The following is a 19,022-nucleotide window of genomic DNA, read 5'->3' as shown; positions in this document are numbered from 1 at the left end:
TGCTTATAGAGTTTGTTTTCTAGAGATGGACCCCTTCTATTTCCAGCTTCTGAGCTGTGTTGAGCACCTTGCAGGGTCAGGGTATATAAGCTCTTTGTGGAAAACAGCTTTTCTCAGCAATAGTTAGTCCTCTATTCTTGTAGGCCATGAATCTCTGTAACTTCATTTAGTTATCCAGTAAAGGGATATGTTGCTCACCACCAGAGCAGTGAGTGCCTTCTCACGTTTATCTATGACATGGCACAGTATATTTTATATATGACATTCCTTTAAAAATGTTACTACTGTTGGATTTGGTATACTGGTGGAACAATTTCTAATGTATATGCTGCCACTGATCTCATTTGCTGCTGTCTGGACCAGTCATTTTTATGTGTGAATGCTTATGCTAATCCATTCCTTGTTCATATATTAAGTATCAATTTAATAAACAAAGTTGTTGAATGCTCCAATTTAAATGCTAGGCACAGCTTTTTTTTTTCTGTGACAGGAAGGTATTAAAAATAATTGTAATAAATATTTATAATAAAGAAACAACACAGAAATTGCTTTTGAATGGCTCTACAACAACCAGAACATGAGTCCTCGTGTTGTAGATTTAGAGTGCATCAGTTCTCTAAGAAGCATGGATTTACTAGCAGAAAGGTTTGTGTATTTGCCAAGGTAAAAAGAAACTAAATGATTTGGAATACTTTTCATTTTATTAATTTTTTCCTGCTGCTGCAAAAATGAATCAAGTCGTACCTTGATAATATCTATCCCATGAAGCTGACTTGTGAGATGAGTGGCAAAGCCCCTCTCAACTTGGCTCTTACTTCAACTGGAGAATTCCAGCATAAGTCAGGCTTAGCCCTGGCACAAGCTCTTCCTTGGTATCAGCTCAGTGCTGGAAAAAGTGACTCTGGGATCTGTTCATTGTTCAGGCCCTGGCTAGCCCGATTAAACCTCAGCTTGAGCTTGAAGACAGCTCCTTGTGGCGTTTTGGGCTGGGAGCTGCCTTGCTGCGTGGATGTTGGTCAGCACTGGGAACACGCAGCCGCGCGAGCTGAGCTGTGCTCGCTGTCTGCAGCTGTGAGCAGTGGTGCCAGAGCTCTGCTTACGAGGGTGACCATGCCGCTGGAGGTATACCTGTGTTTCTCGACATCCAGTTTCTAGAACAATGGTTCTACATGTGTTTCGGTGCATCTTAAGTATGTGACAAAGCAGAATCTAAATTTCAATTTGGAATCTGAGTCTTCAGGTAAATGGCAGCAAGGAGAAAAACAATCAGGAGGCTCAGGAAATAACTTTGTTCCCCAGTAAATATGCTGTAACATATATTTAGAGTGAATTTTAAATATTTGGGCCTAAAAAATAAAGAATATGTTCAATTTTTGTGTAACACTTTTTCAAATTTCAGTAATTTATGAAATTGTCATTGTGACTTCCCTCAGAATTTAGCCTGGTAGAGTAGGGCTGATCCTGGTGCAATAGGGATTTCTTTTCTTTTTACTCCTATTTTTTTTTCATCTCTTCCCAAGTCAATGGCAACAATTCCTAGTTATTGGAGGACACTGTTTTGTTTAGATTGCCAGGCCCATATTAGAAGGCTGAGGAAGGTCAGTGCACTCCAGTAGATGACTTATTGTAAGAGGTCAGGTAAGTCTTAGATTTAAAATATCTACAGCAGAGAGAAATAACTTTATTTGTGTGTTTTCACTTCTGTATCTTGCAGAAGTGAAGCCAGTAACTCCACAAAGATGAGAAGCAGTGAATCTTCATTCACATTTTTTCTCTCTGGTGTTGTTCAGTGCATTTGGAGGGTTTTTATTTTTTCATGCGAAAGGTCAGGGCATTATTCTTTCTAATTTAGACTCGTTAAAGAGAAAATAGTATGTATTTTAGGTTTTGAAATGGTACCATAGTCTGAATGTCATAGGGGAAAATGGCTTCATGGATAATGCCATTCAGTGTTTGTCAAGTTAGGGTTTGCAGCTTTAGCTGAAACCTGACATCTGCCTGTCTCTCAATGCCTCCGTTCATACACAGACTTCTTGCAATTTGTGGCTGTGTTGTGGGTTGCTGCGTCCAGGGGCTTCTGTGAATTGGAGAGGGTAAAGGCACTGGTAGGTGCTTCTCTACCCTGGAGCCCTGCAGAGCCCTCTGCCCACTTCTGGGCCAACCTGAATCCTCTAAGTTCCTCAGGGCTGCTGTATTCCAGGGTTTTTCCCAGTGGATTAATGAAATCTTGTTAACAATCTTCATGAGAGAGGATTGCAGAAGATTTGTTTCATATAAATTGGCTATTAATTTTTTTGCTGTTGTTGCTTTGGCAAGAATGAAATCTAAACCAAGGAATAAGTCTGCTGCAGAAGCCAACTGGAGGGAATCTGATAAAAACCAAGGGCCGATTGGAATTTACTGATCTGCATGTAACTTCTCAGAAGTTATTAGCTTCATGCAGAAACTTCCAGTCTGTAATTGCCTAGGTGGTTAATGTGGGCTCCATAGTATGGCAGTGGTTTGTGTAGCTTTTCTTTCACTGAGAGGCACTCCAGTGACACTCTGCCCCTCTTCAAAGATGAAAAAATTCCCACTCAGTGCAGGTTAGCAGCAGGGTTTTACCGAGGAGGGATCCATGGAATGTTAATCAAGCACCCATTTTCCAGTACACAACTAAAACACTGACTCCCCTGCAAGAAATCCAAACAGGTCAGACAGCAGCTGGGAACCCTGTGATTGATGTAGCAGATATCTGGTTTGCCCAAAGAAGATAAATGCCCTGTCTTGGTGTCCGTGCAGTCTGTGGGTCAAAATGAGTCTCCTGTAACAAGTAACAGAACTTGTATACTACTTACACTAATCTAAGTATGCCTCAACTTCTTGGACTCCTGAAAATACATTCTGGATGCCAATAGAGGAGAGGGGCACAGCAAAAAACCAATAAATTTTCTGCATATGTGAAAAGTGCTCGATAAACAAGAGACAAATTTTGTTCCTTTTATCTGTATATATCTGTCTGGGGACTGTGCACAAATTGTGGGAACATTTGGCTGACCTCTGTGTGTATGTGAAATTGGCAGGGCTCCCTGAAGCTTGTGGTGAGCTGCTCCTGCCTGCAGCTGAGGGTTTGGCCCTGGTAGCACAGCAGGGAGGCAGCTTCCCTGTCAGTACTTCCGTGCCTGAGAGGTAAGCATGGCTTGTTCAACTCACAGAATCATATTCTGTGGAAGGTTTGGATTGGAAGGGACCTTAGAGACCATCTTGCTCCTACCTGCTGTCAGGGGCTGGGACACCTTTCACTAGACAGGTTGCTCCACGCCCCGTCCAACCTGGTCTGGAACTCGCACTGTAAAGGTGATGTATTACAAATTGTTGAAGCTCAGTCTTGAAGCATTTACCCTCAAATGAGTAAATGAAAAGTAGTGCAGACATTCTGATCTGAATATATGCAGTTGAGTTTGCTTTAGTTGGGGTTATTTCACACATTAGTGCATTGCCAGAAGTGAAAGTAGTGCGACAGTGTGTCTCAGAGCTTTCTCCACCCTTCCATTGGTACATGGAGTGTACTTGAAATGGAGTATTTTTAATTAGTTATTAACTCCAGAGGATTGGTGTATTGAACAGAATTTGAAAATATCTGCCACCAATAATGTGATTTGGGGAGCACTTCAGCAGCAAGATAAGAGTTGCTATATAATTGTAACAGTAGTAATTCAGTCCACCAGCTAGCAGGACAGGAATAGCATATATTCCTTTCATTGGAAGCATTCTTCATCTGCTGTAATCTAAATGTGAATTCTCTCACAAAAATGAAGTTAAGATGGAGTTACAGGTGGAAATACTCACTTGTACTGCTAAGAGACTCGTGTTACAGAGACACTGCAGTTATTCTCCAAAAGAGGTGATTCTCTGCAATATGCAGAAATCTAGAGATTTGTCAAGATTTTTGAGTGTCTTAACAGTATATTTTTCACATCATATCTTTGAAGGTCTACATAGTTCTGCCATGTAGGAATGTAGCTGAATCTAGATAAAAACTGGCTTAAGAAACAGATTCTTCCCCTCCACCTCCCCCCCCCCCCCAAAAAAAATTTCCTTTAGTCAGAGTAAGGTTGAATCTGGCTCCCATTAAGATTTCAGGATTTCAGAAGTCCTGAAAACATTTAATGGAAATGTGATTTTAACAGTTTGGGAAATACCTAAAATTATTTCTTTTTGTGAAACTCAGTGTAGAACAAATCTTATTTTGTCCCCTGGGTCTCATGGGAAGGAAGTTTCAGTTTTATAGATCACACTATTATACTACTTTCTCAGTTGTTCCCAATCCCACCTAATTTACATTACTTGTGTATGTATGCTATAGTGGTGAGCTTTATGCTACAATTTAGTCTTTGTTTTAATTTGGTGAATGACTTTAGTGTACTGACTGCTGGCAGAAGTGTCACAGACCTTGTGGTTTCCACGGGGATGATGGAATTTCCCATGATTGTTTGCATAGATACTAATAAACAACTGCCCTTCCTAAGCTTGCTTTTGTGTGGAATTGCTGTAGCTATAGTGAGGTATCAGGTACAATCTGGTTTTGGTTGGCTATTTAGGGCAGGTGCCACATCTGAACTTCAAAGCCTATTTATGTCCACTCTGCAGCAAAGTCTGCTCCATCCTGCACAGATGTAGTGTAGTTCAATGCACAGTAACAACAAAGCAAAATACTCCCAGGCAATTTGCTAGACGGATGGTAGTGTGCTGAGATGCTGTCATAGGTTGCAAATGCAAGATGTGGCCAGGGTGTGTATTATATTGCCATCTGTTACAAGTGGGCAGCAGTTGTCTGCTGTTAATGGGCCAGCAGTTAAACCAGGTGGGGCAGTTTTCTGTATCTCCTCCACAGCCAGGCCTCCCTCCAGGAGATCTCTGCTGTCCATGGCCACTGAGTGTCCCTGCAGGGCTGATCCAATCCCAGCATCCCATGGGGAGATGCTCCGCCCAGGGGAGGAGCCAAGCATTCCTGCCTGGATCCAATCTGGGCCTGGCACAGCACAGCAGCCTTTGCCCCCTGCATTGCCAGAGGAGCAGCTTTCTGCTGCCCTGCATGGCCAGAGGGAGCCCCGGCCCATCTGCAGCAGCCCTGGAGCTGCAGAGGAAAACTCCCCCCTTGTGCAGGATCCCTGCTGCAGCAGAGCCACAGCTGGCACTGCAGGAGGGCTGAGCCCCCATGGGATGGGGCTGGGACACCCCCTGACACACAAACTGTGAGGTTCTATTCTGACTCTGTCGGTGTTGTTTTGTATTACTGCTGTTTTTTAATTATTATTATTTTTATTTTTTCCTACTAAAGAACTGTTATTCATACTCCCATATTTGTGCCTGAGAGCCCCTTAATTTCAACATTAAAATAATTTGGAGGCAGGGGGCTTACATTTTCCATTTCAAGAGATGCTCCTGCCTTCCTTAGCAGACACCTGTCTTTTCAAACCAAGACAGGTGCACCGTTGTGTCAGAACCAAACTCTGAATTTACTGCAGGCAGGTTTACAGACAGAGCCTCAGTACATCCCTGATGTACTGAGTGAGGCAGTACCCTGCCCTATAAACCCCACCCTGGCAGTGGCTGCCAGTCCTGGCACACTGGATGCAATGCCCCACCCAACCCCTGGAGCCCCTAACACAGCTCCTGAGGGGCCCAATGACCCGAAGCCCCACCTGGAGGAAGCGCCAGGGGGTATTTTAAGGTCACAGGGCGTGAAGCACTCATATGTCTTGACCCTACCTCCTCTTGGAATTTCTGTTGGAACATCACTGGAACCCAGGAGCTGGTGGCTATATATGTCTTTTTCTGTACCTCTTCTGTCTTTCTTTCTCCTAATTTCCTCTTCTTTGAATTTTTAATTTAATTCTTAATTTAGAATTTAGAATCAAATGGGCTCAAAGTTTGCTAAGTTGAATTGGCCCAGTTAATTCTTTGAGAAGTGTTTTGTATTGACTGAATGTTGCACCAAGCCTTTTACCAAAGTTCCTCAATTTTCTGAAGTTGCCAGTAAAGTTCTTTTTGTTGTTTTGATCTCTTGAGAATATCTTGTCAGCACTTCTGCTGTGTGTCTAAGTCAGCATATATAAACAACCATAAACCCTTTTAAAAACCTCATCAGTGGAGTTGTTTGAGGCCTTACACCTTGGCAACACTTGACTTCTACTAGTGACAGTTTGCCTAGATTGAATATTCCAGTTTTGACATCTTGGAGACATTGGCTGTAGCCTCTGGTCTCCCTCCAGCCTTTGCTGAATGCACAAGTCCCAAGAACAGTGATTTTCCACATATACACTGTAGTCTATGTAATATTTTGTTCTGTAAATGCAAATAAAATATTATTTAAATAAATATAAATATTTGAATTTTAAAAAAGCGTAAGGATCTCACACAGCTGTTCAGTGCCTGGTGCAGATCAACACAGTCTGAGGGACCCCCACTGGGAACTGGATGAGTGGAGAAGCAAGGGCAGTAGGACCTCAGCTGTGGCCAGCCTGGGGGAAGGAGTAGGGGCTGGATGGAAGGCAGGAAAAGTTGCACAAACTAGGACAGGGTCCTCCCACTACGACAAAGGCCCCTGTGTGCCTCCATTCCTGGGCAATTCCCTGCAAACTGATGTGTTTCATTTCAGAACCTGGGTATTTAAACAGTACCTTCCCCCAGGAATTTCTCACAAAAAGTTCAATTTATGTGTTTTGAGTTATGAAACAATAAAAATTAAATTATTTTGTGCAATGCCTTCTGCAACTAGAAACTAAGGGGAAGCTCTTTGCTTGTATACACTAAGGATGCAAATATACCTGTGCATTCAAAAGCAGATGCTGGCAGCAGGTGAACAGCAGGTGAGGCAGGGTTGTACCTCCAGGGACATTAGCATTTGAGGAGCTGGGATCTGCATCTGAGGGAATCTACTGCAAAGTTAGAGGAAAGCTAAGAAAACTTGTTGAGATGAGGTGGTTTGTTCTGTGCTGAATTTTCTCAGAAAAATACTGTATTTGCACAGATGCTGTCCTAATCTCAGTCACCACGTGCAAGTAGCAAAATAATTTGGGTTTTGAGACCTGCCTCAGTGTATTTAACACTTTCTGTACCTAAGCACTTGCTATTTCACTTTCTGAGAAAACAACCGGATGTCTAGCTGATTTTTTGAAATATGACAGAACTGAAAAAGTGCTGGGAATTGCTCTGCCTCCTCCTAGTAACTCAATGTTTGTAGAGTTTTGTTTCAACAGCTTTTTGTTTAAATATCCTTGAAAAGGACATGCACATATATACTTGGCAGAAAAAACGGTTAATTTTCTTGCATGTCTTTCTGGTGTTTGAGAAAAGATATGAAAAATAAGGATTGTGGTGAAATTTTCTCTTTCCCCCCTTTGCACTTAGTAATTTTTCTCTGACTTTTCTGCTAGAGAAGGCTGTTGGAGATTGCTGCTTTCTACCTTTCTGTCAGACTTTTAATTAGCAGGAGCACACAGCCCGTGCAGCTGGGGCTTTGATGCCTTCCTCACTATTGCTTCCCACTCAGAAGATTTCTATTCATTCCGAGTTGGTATCCAGCCCAAAGCCCCAGCTTCCCCTGAGACCCTCAGCGTGTCTACAGGACTCCAGTTTAGTATTCACTGGAAGAGCTGCACTCCTATGCTAGACCTACAGGCTGCTGGTTGAAGCCATAAGGGAACGGGAGGAAGAATTAGCCTGTGTGTTTATGTGGCTGTGCTCCAGTAAATATTTTGATGCATCTGCTGCCAGCTCTGGTCTGAGGGAATCTACCTAGCATTTAAATTTTGATGGGGAGCTGTTTTGAATAATAACAGTGCAGCTGGCTGTGAGTCAGTGCATGTGTGTTGACTTAAAAAAAACCCTCAAAGCTTAACGCTTGCTGAATGCCGAGCTGCAGTGCTTTGCTTTTTCCCTCCTCCTTCCTTCTTTTCTTTCTTGTCTGGTCTTTCTCTGTTTTGTTTTGTTCTTGGGGGCATTTCACATAGATTTTGTTCACTGTCAGTGGAGGGGTGGGGTAATAGGAATAAAAAAAAATCCTAGCCAAAATAAATTCTCAAAAACTCACGAGTAGCTTTTGCAATGGGTGCTGTCATGGGTACATTCTCTTCTCTACAAACGAAACAAAGAAGACCATCAAAAGGTAAGACCTCCTGCTATGCTTTTCCTGTCCCTTTGGTTTATTTGCTGTGGGAGATATTTGCATGGGGAAGGGAGGAGAAAATGAACATGTGCCACTTGCAAGTAACCTGGCAATGTTTTTGTGAGAGATAATTTGCAGAGGAGAGTGGGATGCTAGGTGGTGGAGAAAACGTGGGCATAAGGAAATTGCTGTGGAGGGGCTTGGGTGTTGAAAAGAATCTGAAATACTGTAATCCTTAATGCAGGCATATATGAGGAGGGGAAACTCAGTGGCATCATATGCAGAGCACTTGCAGAAGAGACCTGTTTATTTCCAAATCCCATGTTGTATAAACCCTTTGAAGAAGGAATAAAATGTAGATACACAGCAAATTCTTCCCAATACCTCCGGGTTTCTGTCTCAGGAAGTATTGTTAGTGTTGCATATTCAGTAATCCAGCACCAAGCATGCAATACTAATGATGTGTGCTTTATAAAGATTAGCAAGAGGGGAAAAATTAGCATGTTTTTGTAAAAGAGAGAAGCAGGAGCTCATAAAAATGAGAAACTAAACAGCAGTTCCAGGGATTTTAATCCTTAAATCCATAAATATTGCCTATAAATGCTGATTTTTCAGGAGGTCTAGTTTGTATAGTATTTGCTTGAGCTTTGCTCTGTTTTCTTCAGGGTTAATTTGAAGATTCCAGGGTGTTGCTGAGCAGAAAGTTGAAAGCACTGTCAGTGGCACATCCGTACCTTACAGAATGAATATTTTTAGAAAACAAAAGGAAAAACTCTATACCTTTAGCAATATTTGTGCTATTTAGAAATATTCCCTGCCCGAACCTCTGCATTTTAGAGTCTTTTTCTAGGGACGTCTCTATTTCCACTGGATCTGTTGCTCAGTTCATATATATGCTTTTGAACTGCAGGTTGGTATGGATTTTCTTGCAATTTAAGTTGGAAATTGTCTTAGGAAATATCAAACACCAATTAATGATGCAAAAGGGAAGTGGGCAAGGGCTGTGAGATTTGTTTGTGGCAAGTTTGTGAGCAAAAGTCTGTGTTCCTGATACCTGTAGAGCAACGTTTTACGTTGGAGTGTGTGTACATACTTTACAGTTCAGCTTTCTGTGTTACTGTAATGCCCTCATAATTGTGTGATTGTTTGGGACATGTATGATATTACTTAAAATGTAAGACGAGTTATCTAACTGTCTAAGTACTGAGTTGCACCTGAAGCTGGGAAACTTGTGCTTAGGCACTGCAGTACACAAGAACTGAACAGGATGTGCTGGGCACAGTGGTTGCTGTGACACCAAGGGGTGTCTTATCCACTTGCCAGGAACCTGGGAGCTGATTTCCACTAAATGTAGATAATTTGTGGCGGAACATATCCATTCTCTGTGACTTTGTTGTCTTGTGATTGGCTCTGTGCTCTAGTGGATGGAACCACTGCTTTTTGTTGGAGGTCACCTGCAGTAAAAATCCAGGAGATGGTTACACATTTTAACCTTTACAATGGAATTCACTCTTGCTGATGCCTGCTGACAGTGGTTGTTCAGCTATATTTATCAAAACCTGTGTTCCCAGAGTTATATCCTCTTGGCTCTGATGTGTTATCTGTGTCGTTTGCTGTTGTGTTTTACAATGACTGTTAGCACTTCACCTTGTGAGCAGTGAAACACTAATTATGGGTTTGAATACAATCTGAAATTGTTCTTTGGCTGTCCGTTAAATAGTAAATCACCCCTACATGATGGACTTGACTCCTTGGTGCTGCCCATGTGTTCCCTTGGCATCTCCTCCAACCCTCAACCATCCTGGTGGCCTCTGCCAGACCGTGCTCTATCATATTCAAGTCTGTTTTGGTCTGGGGAGTCCAAAACTGGCCCCAGCACTCTGGCTGGGCTTGCTGAAGTGTTGAGCAGAGAGAAAGGATCATCTGTCCCAGTGTTTGCTGTGCAGCTGTTGATGCAGCTTGATGTGGGGGCTTCTCTGCCAGAGGGCAGCTGGCTAGTGGTGCCTGGGTGCTACTGTTCCATTGGCTATTGCTAAGTTTATCTTTGATCGAGTAAAGTGTTTATAAAATCTAATCTAAGTGTTAATAAAGTCAAATTTTATTATTAGATTATCACATTATTATTTATTAATTATTATATTTATCTATGTGTTTATCTAAATATTTCAGGACTTCATGTAGTAGATAAGGGCCTGGAGAAACAGTTGTAACAGAGCTAGATCCACAGCTCTACAGATGCTCTCTCGTGCTGGCAAGTATGTGCTCCTCCAAGTAGAGCAGTTCACACCAGTGTCTGAAGCTCTGATTCTCTGGAGTAAGGAAGTAAAAGCAGAAAACAGGCATTGTTTCAAGAAAATAAACAGGTCATGTCTAAAGTGAGGCAGTTCTGAAGATCAGTTAATACCAGGAAGCCCATGGTGGGTCAGGGCAGAGTGGGTGCAAGTGGTCCATGCCAAACCCTTCCAGCTTCAGCACATGACACAGCCCTGCCTGTGCTGCTCGCCCTCATGTCCTGCTTGTGTCTAGGTCTGGGGTGTTGGCAGTGGGACTGGGGGCTGGTTTGGTTATTCCAACTGTGAGCAGAAAGGCTGGAAAGGACATACTAGCACTGTTCAAGAATACAAGATTAAATTTCTTGTTCTGATGAAAATGGGGAGCCTGAATCAATAAAGGCAGGAATGACACAGAAATTGTCAAGTGGAGAGCAGTAGTTCATCAAGCATGAGACCTTGTCTCTGGGAGAGGACAGCATTGTGCAGTGGTACAGGAGGACATAATTTGCTTGGCTCAAATGTAAAAACTTAATCCAATATAATTGGGCATTTTGTGTTGGTAGGTTGGGACTCACATGCCCTATCCTGCAAGATAAAGATTTTTGCTTCTTCGACTTGAAATCCTATCAGTAAAGCTGCAGAAGCTTTCCCTGTTCACTGAAGTGTCCCCAGACAGTCTGTGAGATTGTGCTGTTCACTTTGGGAGTGGCTCAGGACAGTTCTACTGATTATTTGTACATTTCATTAAGAATTCTTTCCTGTTGGGATTCTTGTCTGCCTTTTCCAGCATTGAGTTGACCTACTAAAAGATAATACCTCCTTCTAACATGTTCACTTCACTGCTGATGTCAGATCAGCATTCCTGGGATGCTGATGGAGCCTGGCTGAGGTCCTACGGACAAGCTGACAGTGAGCCAGTGTCTTGGTTTGGAAAGACAGGAATCTGCTAAAGAAGGCAGGAGCCTCCCCTGAAATGGAGAATGCAAACCCTCTCCCCCCCCACCCCGTTCCAAATCGCTATAAATTTTAAATTAAGAGGCTCTCAGGCAAAAAATATGGGAGCAGGAAATAACAGTTCTTTAATAGGGAAGAAAATAAAAAGGATAAAATAAACAATGCAGTACACTAGAAAAACACTGACAGAGTCAGAACCCAACCTGACACCCTGTGGATCAGGGTGTTGGTGGCAGTCCCATTGGAATTGTGGCTCAGCCCTCCTGCAGTGTCAGGGGTGGTTCTGTTGGAGCAGGGGGATCTGTAGAGAAGGATGTATTCTTCCTCTGAAGATCCAGTGGAAGGAGAGGCAGCTGCTGTTCCTCTGGGGAATCCAGTGGACAAGCCGTGCTGGTGTCTCAAAACCTCTGGATTATATCTGGGTAGGAATGCTTGGCTCCTCCCTCTGGGCTCACATCTCCCAGTGCGATGCTGCAGTTCTTATCAGTCATGCACTGACATTCAATAGCTGTTATCAGCAATGTCCCCTCCCGAGGGAGGTGTGAATGTGGTCACTCAAAGAGAGAGATAAAAGGCAAAGTGCCCACTTGGCAAAAGACAACTGCCATACAGATGGCAATATAATACATCTTGCCTTGCAGTCTGGAACAGCCAGCAGCAAGGGTGGTTGGTGGTCAGCTGGGCTGTGATTGGCAGAGCTTCTCCAGTAGACTGAGGGAGGTGATGCTCTTCCACTGGTGAGACATTTGCAGTGCTGTGTCTGGTGCTGGACTCCCCATGACGGAAGAGATGAGAACCTACTAAGCTGAGTCTACTGAGGGACCATGACAAATATGAAGTAATTGGAGCATTTGACGTACAGGGGAGAGATTGAGAGAGCTGGGATTGTCCAGCCTGCAGCAGAGGAGACTCAGGGAAGTCTTAATCAGGGTGTATGAATACCTGAGAGAGCAGGGAGTAGAGGTGATGGAGCCAGATTCTTCTCCCTGGTGCCCAGAGGCTGGCCAAGGGCCAAGGGGCACAAACTGAAATAAATTCCACTTAAGCATTACAGGGGGGGGGAAAAAATTACTATGAGGTTGACTGAACACTGGAAGAGACCCTACAGGGAGACTGTGGAGTCCCCAAGCTTGAAGGTACTCAAAGTCCAAGTGAACACAGTCCTGAGCTGTAGTTAACCCTGCCTTAAAGAGGGAACTGGAGGCCCTATCCAACCTTATCTACCCTCTGGTTCTGGGATTACTGTCTCTTTAAAACCCTAAAGATACAAGAACTTGAGGTGTTGGGATCAGGAAATAAATTCAAAGCTCATTGTGACCCAAATGCCAACAAAGCTGACTATTTGGTCCTCTCTTTAGTACATTGGTAGTTAGTGCTTAGACAAATGGGTGAGATGGACTTCAGACTATCTAGCTGCTTGTATGTTCTCCTGCAAACATAAGCAATAAATCAATAAATGAGCAGAAAAAAACCCCATCAAAACCACAGCACTAAAAAGCAGAGGGCCAGCAGAATAGATAATGCACACACAAATGCATTTCTGATTTCAATTAGATGCAGAAATAGGGATTTTTTATGTTTTTCCAGCCTGCATCCAATCATGACCAAATTTGTGGCTACATTCAGCCATTTCCGTATTTGCCATGGAAACGTTTGAATTAGCAGATTGCTAAAGCAGGGGGAATTTCTAGTTTTGACTGCTTTCTGCACTTCTGAGTTCTTTTGTTTGTTCTGTAAATATGCACTCACCCCTACCTCCCCCAGTGAAAGTGAAATATAACTTGAATATTTCTCAATACCAGAATCTTGTTCGGATTAGACCTACAGGCTTTGATCCTAACAGCAGCAGCAAGCAGCACCATTTTCAGCTAGTAATCTGGCTCTCTTAAATGTGAGCAACCATGTTTTGATCAAAGACCACCCAAACCTAAACTAGCAAGAGGAGTCTGGCACAGTTGTTTAATTTTGCTAGAGCAAACATCAGAAATCACTTTGCTTAAAATGTCAGATGTGTGATTTTTATAGTAAGTAATTTTTAAGCTTTATTTTGAAATGGCTTATTGTCCAAAATTATCAGATTTTGTGCCTGACCAGCTGTATTTTCAAGTGGTTTACTTACCAGGTAACCAACTCTGCTTCCCTTTGCAATCATCATAAGAACATCAGATTGCCCTGAGCTCCTGAAGTTTTTGGGTCGTGACAGTGCCCTTTCAGTTCCCTGTGCTAGAACAACCTGCTTCTCTGCTCAAAAGGTGAAAAAGTGATTCAGTAGTGTTTCAAGGAGCAGGCCCTTTTCAGCCTTAGTACAGCCATGGAATGGAGATGATAGATTTGAGGAGGGAAGCTGCCTTGTTATTTTCTTTGCCCAGTACATCCTGTTGCAAAAGAAAAGCTTTGAAAGCTCCCCTTCTCTACTTTCTTTCTGTTCCTCAGAGAAATTTGACAGCTTGCCACTATTGTGAACAAATACATGTGTTTTAAAGATTCAGACTGTGCTCTTGGTATTTTCCGAATAGAGAGCAGATTAGCGCTCACCTGTTTTCTTTCTAGAACAAGGACACAATTGTTCCCCCTGATTGGAGATCTGAGCAGGTGCTTGAGAGAATGGAAGAAATGGCTGACTTGGTTTCTCCTGGCTCTGCCTAAGAGCCAGTATTTGGCACTGACACTTCACTTTCTCTCCCTAGTCTTGTCTGATTGTTATCTGTTACAGCCTGGCAGGTCAAGTCCAGGGTTGTCTGCCTGCACTGAAAACTGAGGATTTGACAGGCAGATTTTTTGAGGCAATTACCTTTGTTGAGAGTGTACAGAACAGCACTCGGCAACAAAACTGTTTGGTTTGATGTAAGCATTCAAATCAGAAATAATTTGGAAAAATTGTGGCAACCAGTAAGTGTTGTCAGAACATGCCTCTTTGCATAAAGCAGTTTGGTTTCTCTGAAGCGCAGAGAGGTGTGTGGGAGGCTGCTCAGTGTCACAGCAGCCAAATGTCCCCCTTGTGGCTGATGCACCTCTGAAGGGTGGCTCAGGGGTGAGGGAGCTGTTTGCAGCCAGCTTCACTGTGTCCTACCAACCAGAGTTCACCTGAGTGTGGGGTTAGAGGTCTTATGGACTTGTGACTGCTTCCATTCCCCACTTCTCCATCTCTCAGCCAGAATTTCTTTAGCTTCCATGCAGTGGCTAGCTCTAAATTTCTTCCTTTGCCTTCAAGTGATTCCTGGCAGTGTGGCAGAGTGATCTCAAATAGCTGGTCTTAGAAGTGGATAGCAATGATAAAATTAAAATAAGCTATGTGTGCCCCTGATTGCTTCCCACAGGCATACAGCTCCCGCCTGAAATGCTGCAGTCAGACACAGCTTGGAGGTTTGGAATAAAATAAAATGGATGGAGGAAAGTTCACTACAGAGTGTTCTATGTTACATTAGCAAATATGTGTGCTGATTTCCTGCCCATGGGTATGGGTACTGTGTGCCTCTGTGCATGCAGCATGTTCATGCGGAGCCATGAAATCCCACCACAAAGAAAAGAGGGGATCAGAGACTTCAGCTCTGCAGGCCAGTGCTTTGAAGTTTCATTTTTTTCCACAGTAATACAAAAGAGTAAGTCAGGAAAACTTTTGACTTTCAGCCTTGGCAATATTCCAGCCTTTGTCATTACTACCTCTTCTAGTGTGCATTACTGGATATTTGATGTTTGGAATGGGTGCTAGGAAGCAGTTGGGTTTTTGCAACTGAAAATATTTAATGCTGTAGATGTCAAAAGTTTAAAACTTAATACATTGCAGAAGTTTTGAGTAATTTCTAGCTTTACAGTTGTTAATGCCACCACATATATAAAAGAGAGTCAGTACAGGTTGTACAAATTTTTTGAAGAAAAAATTGAAGTAAAAAACAGGGTAAGGTGAACAAAGGCAAGTTATCAAGTCATTCTGATTTTAGTCAAATGTGAGAGGAAAATAAAAATCTTTTATTTCTCCACTTACAAACCCCTGTTCAAATACTTTATTTTCATATTTATTTAAGCTTTGTTAAAAAGACTGAAGATTTACAAATTTTTAAAAAATGAACTTTTTTTTAGCTAAAATGTTTCATTATTCAAAACTGGTATTAGTTATAATTATTCCCTGAAACTTTCCAAACTAAATAAATTGGCTTGTGATTTGTTGTAGTTTTAGATGTGAATGTGTAAGTGTGACTGTGACTTCCTTGCAGTGGGTGACAGACCTGTGTGATTATGTTAAGTGTTTTGTTTCTTATTCAAAAGTATTACCCAGAGAATGTCATGGCACAGAGACGCAGAAAGTTTGAGTATCTGCTCAGGGTCTCTGTGTCCTGTCGCTGCTCATACCATGGCTATTTATAAGGTAAGAAGCTTTTGCATTTCTCTGAGAGGCATTTTCCAGCAGGTCTAGAGTGCTCTAGGCACCTCCTACCATTCCTGCAGGAAGGGGCCCAGTGGCCTTGCATACCAACTAGGAAATGCAGGTAACAGCTGTATGGTAGCACAGCAGAATTTTTAACCAAAATATATTTGGGATTCCAGGCAAGGTATTTAATTTTTCTCCTTTTATTTGTTTTAGATGCCAGAGGGAGGTGGAGTAACTGTTATTACAAAATGGATTGTACTTAACAAAAAAATTTTTAAAGTGTAAACTGCATCCATGTTTTCAAAATAGGCAAGTCAAAACTGAAGGCAGCTCTGTCCAGATGTCGCCAGTCTGTGGTTGTGGCTGTGGTGATGTCTGTCCAGACTGAAAAGGATACAGACAGCGGTCAGTTCGTCTCTACCTTACTTCTGCCAGCACTGCTCAGCGCAGAGAGGCTCTGAAGAGTTTGAACAAAGCACAGTACAACTGATTACTGTTCATGGGCAGGATGTGGGTCTGGAGGAGGCAGGGGAGGACTGTGTGCCAGCAGGCAGGCGTGGGGCAGCAGAGTTGCCTGGGGGGCTGAGCTGGAACTTGCGGGTGGGCCGAGGGAGAGCAGGCAGGAGGGGAACTGGCCCGGCTCTGGTACCAGGATATTTTAAGGAAGACACAAACAGGGTAACAGAGTCATCCTTTCCTGGCACAGCTCTACTACATCTGTTTGGCTTTCCTCAATCCAAACATTACTTTCTTGACATATTTAACAACCACAGCTCTTCACACACACCAGTGTTTGCTTTTCTTTTGCTCCACAAAAACCCTTCTCTCCCAAACTTGTTCTGTGGGTGGGTGGTTGGGAAGTGCCCAAAATTTCTGTAGATGGCCACAGCTACAGTCTGTAGGCATAGGACATTTTATACTGTGGCTGAGAACAGCTAAGGGAGAACAAGGCTGTGAGGATACATGTTGTGCTGCTAGAGGCAGGTTTCTAGGAAACCCATGAGACTATGCCATTGTTTTACTGAGGGTTCCTTAGTGGAACAGGAGAGTGTTACTGGGAGGGGGGAACCAAATTACAGCCTGCCAGAGATCAGTGCTGAACATCAAGGGCTTTTAGTGCTCTGACACAATACATGCTTCAGCCTGTCAAATTTATATGCAGAAAAATATGGATGAAACAAGCCACATTCACAAAATTTACCTAGCAGCATGGTTTCAGAAGCACAGCTCAAATGTTTTGACAACTGTTGTAACTTTGCTGCCTGCAGCTCAGGGCCAAGCTCCCAGGTATGTTTTCCCAGGCTGCTGTTGCTCTATTCTAGTGAGTGATTCTGCACATCAACCCCATAGATTTTTTGATAATCAGCTGAAACCTCAGGCAAGGCCTCTGTTTAGCACATCAAACTGCATGAACTGAGGGTTGCTCCCTGTGGGGTACCCACAGCCATATAAAGGATGATGCTGTTAGCTCTCCAGCTGCAAAATGCTGGGAGCCAGCAAACATCCATGGGAAAGGACAATTTCCCTTAGGGAAACTGTTTCATCCCATGCAGATGAACATTGTGGTGCAGTGGGGAGCATCAGCACTCTTTTGCATTCCTAATCCACACAATTCAAAGACCTTGTTGACCATGTTGCCATTTGAACTGGGAGCAGTAAATGGAAATTAGAACTGGGAAGCAGGAAAATTTTGTGTCAGTGCAGAGAGGATTGTTGCCTGCTAATCCTAATAAGCCAGTGTAATTGAATTGGCACACTGGTTTACATGCTTCGCTGGGAGTGTCAAACACGACCCTGAACTGTGATGCTGGCACCCCAGGAACTGAAGGCATGTCCTTGTGTGGAGCTGAATCCCTGTAACATGGCTTTTGTTTTTAACCAATATTTTAACATGGGAGCTGACAGAAGGTCTCATCTGCAGTATTGTGCGCACAGAATTAGCCAGGCTGCAGACAGCTGGGGAGACAGTTACAGTAGGGCATGAGGAAAATTCTGCCAGGGTGGTCATTTGTATATACTTCACAATGGGTAAAGGCAAGCATGGGCAGTTCTGCAAAGGAAATCTGATCCCAAAAGATCCTGTCCTGATTGTGTAGGTAGCAGCTGGACCTGCATCCAGGTTTGGTACTGGGACAGAAAGTCAACCAGAGACTGGGCTTTCAGGAAAATGCCTTTCATTTCCAGGGCTTTAAGTCATCAGAAGGGGCTATTTACATTAGCAATTTGGCATCCTCTGCTTGGCAGGAGTTAAGGACATTACAGCTGAACTGCATAATTTCTAATCACCTCTTTGATTGAGCACTGGGCTGCCCTGGCTCACTGCAGCCCTCTAGAAAAGTATGAAGTAAAAAGCAGGGAATTTTCTAATCAGGTATTTTCTGGGCAATGCCATCAGCTATAGCACTTTATATGACTACATTTGCATTTCTTGTAGATGATACTGTCTTTTCTGTTTCCTCTGTCCTTATTATTGATGGAGAGGAGCATGCTGTGTGCACTTTCCTCAAGTGCTGGTTGCTGTGGCTGCTCAGCAATGCAAGGAGAGACCACTGTGTCATCCTGAGTGTCACTCACAGCCCAACCACATCCAGGTGGATGCTGTGCAGGGTAAATATGGGGCTGCATCTGTTCAAGAAAATGCATTCTCATATTGTGCATACTACTGGTTTGTAAAACCTATAAAGCCTATCAGTTGTTAGACTAAAAGTCTGGTTCAAACCTGAAACTTTTCTTTGCCCCATGGAATTTGTGAGATATTTTGGAAACTCTGGAAATGCTTAGACTTGGAATGAATTTTGTTATGGCTTTTTCCATTGTTTGTGTTTGGCAAAACTGTCCCCTTATGAGTTGTTGCCTAGAAATTATTGATGGGGGAATGACCTGCTAAAAGTTCTTAACCTCCAGCTGAATCAAAACCAAGCTGCCAGTTGTTGGAAGCTGCTGGAGTGTGGCAGAGCCAAGGCCAAGCTCATGGGCTGCTGGGCTGCAAAGCACAGGCACAGCTTTGCTGCTCCCCTTTGTCAGCATCTGTCCCCTTTTGGAGGGACATGCTCCCATTTGGAGATCAGTGCCCTAAATATCAGTATAGTTTAGGATCAGACCCTGTATTTTCAGTTAACATGCCTGAATTCTGTGTGGAAACAATAGTTTAAAATAGTTTTAAAAATATAAATAAATGCAAGGGACATGTATGTCTGGTAGTGTTTTCCACCTGCAAGAAAGTTTCAAACCCTTCTGAATTCCTAAATAAACAGAAACAACTGAGTGCACCTTTGATCCT

The 19,022-nt window shown here is 43.0% G+C and overlaps 1 protein-coding gene across 2 annotated transcripts in view; it reads left to right on the top strand.

Annotated features, from left to right (window-relative positions):
• Positions 1-7,467: 7,467 nt before the first annotated feature.
• The window catches only part of LOC131089684 (Kv channel-interacting protein 1), a 170,283-nt gene continuing 158,728 nt past the window's right edge, over positions 7,468-19,022 (top strand). The window contains exon 1 of one of the 2 annotated variants that reach the window (XM_058034516.1): positions 7,468-8,149. In XM_058034516.1, coding sequence (XP_057890499.1) covers positions 8,089-8,149 — 61 coding nt within the window. In that variant the 5' untranslated portion in view covers positions 7,468-8,088. The remainder of the gene's footprint in view (positions 8,150-19,022) is intronic. The other variant, XM_058034517.1, reaches the window with a different exon arrangement.

The sequence above is a fragment of the Melospiza georgiana genome, chromosome 15, assembly GCF_028018845.1.
Source record: "Melospiza georgiana isolate bMelGeo1 chromosome 15, bMelGeo1.pri, whole genome shotgun sequence".
Taxonomy (NCBI): Eukaryota; Metazoa; Chordata; class Aves; order Passeriformes; family Passerellidae; genus Melospiza; species Melospiza georgiana.
This window is presented reverse-complemented; position numbering and strand designations above follow the sequence as displayed.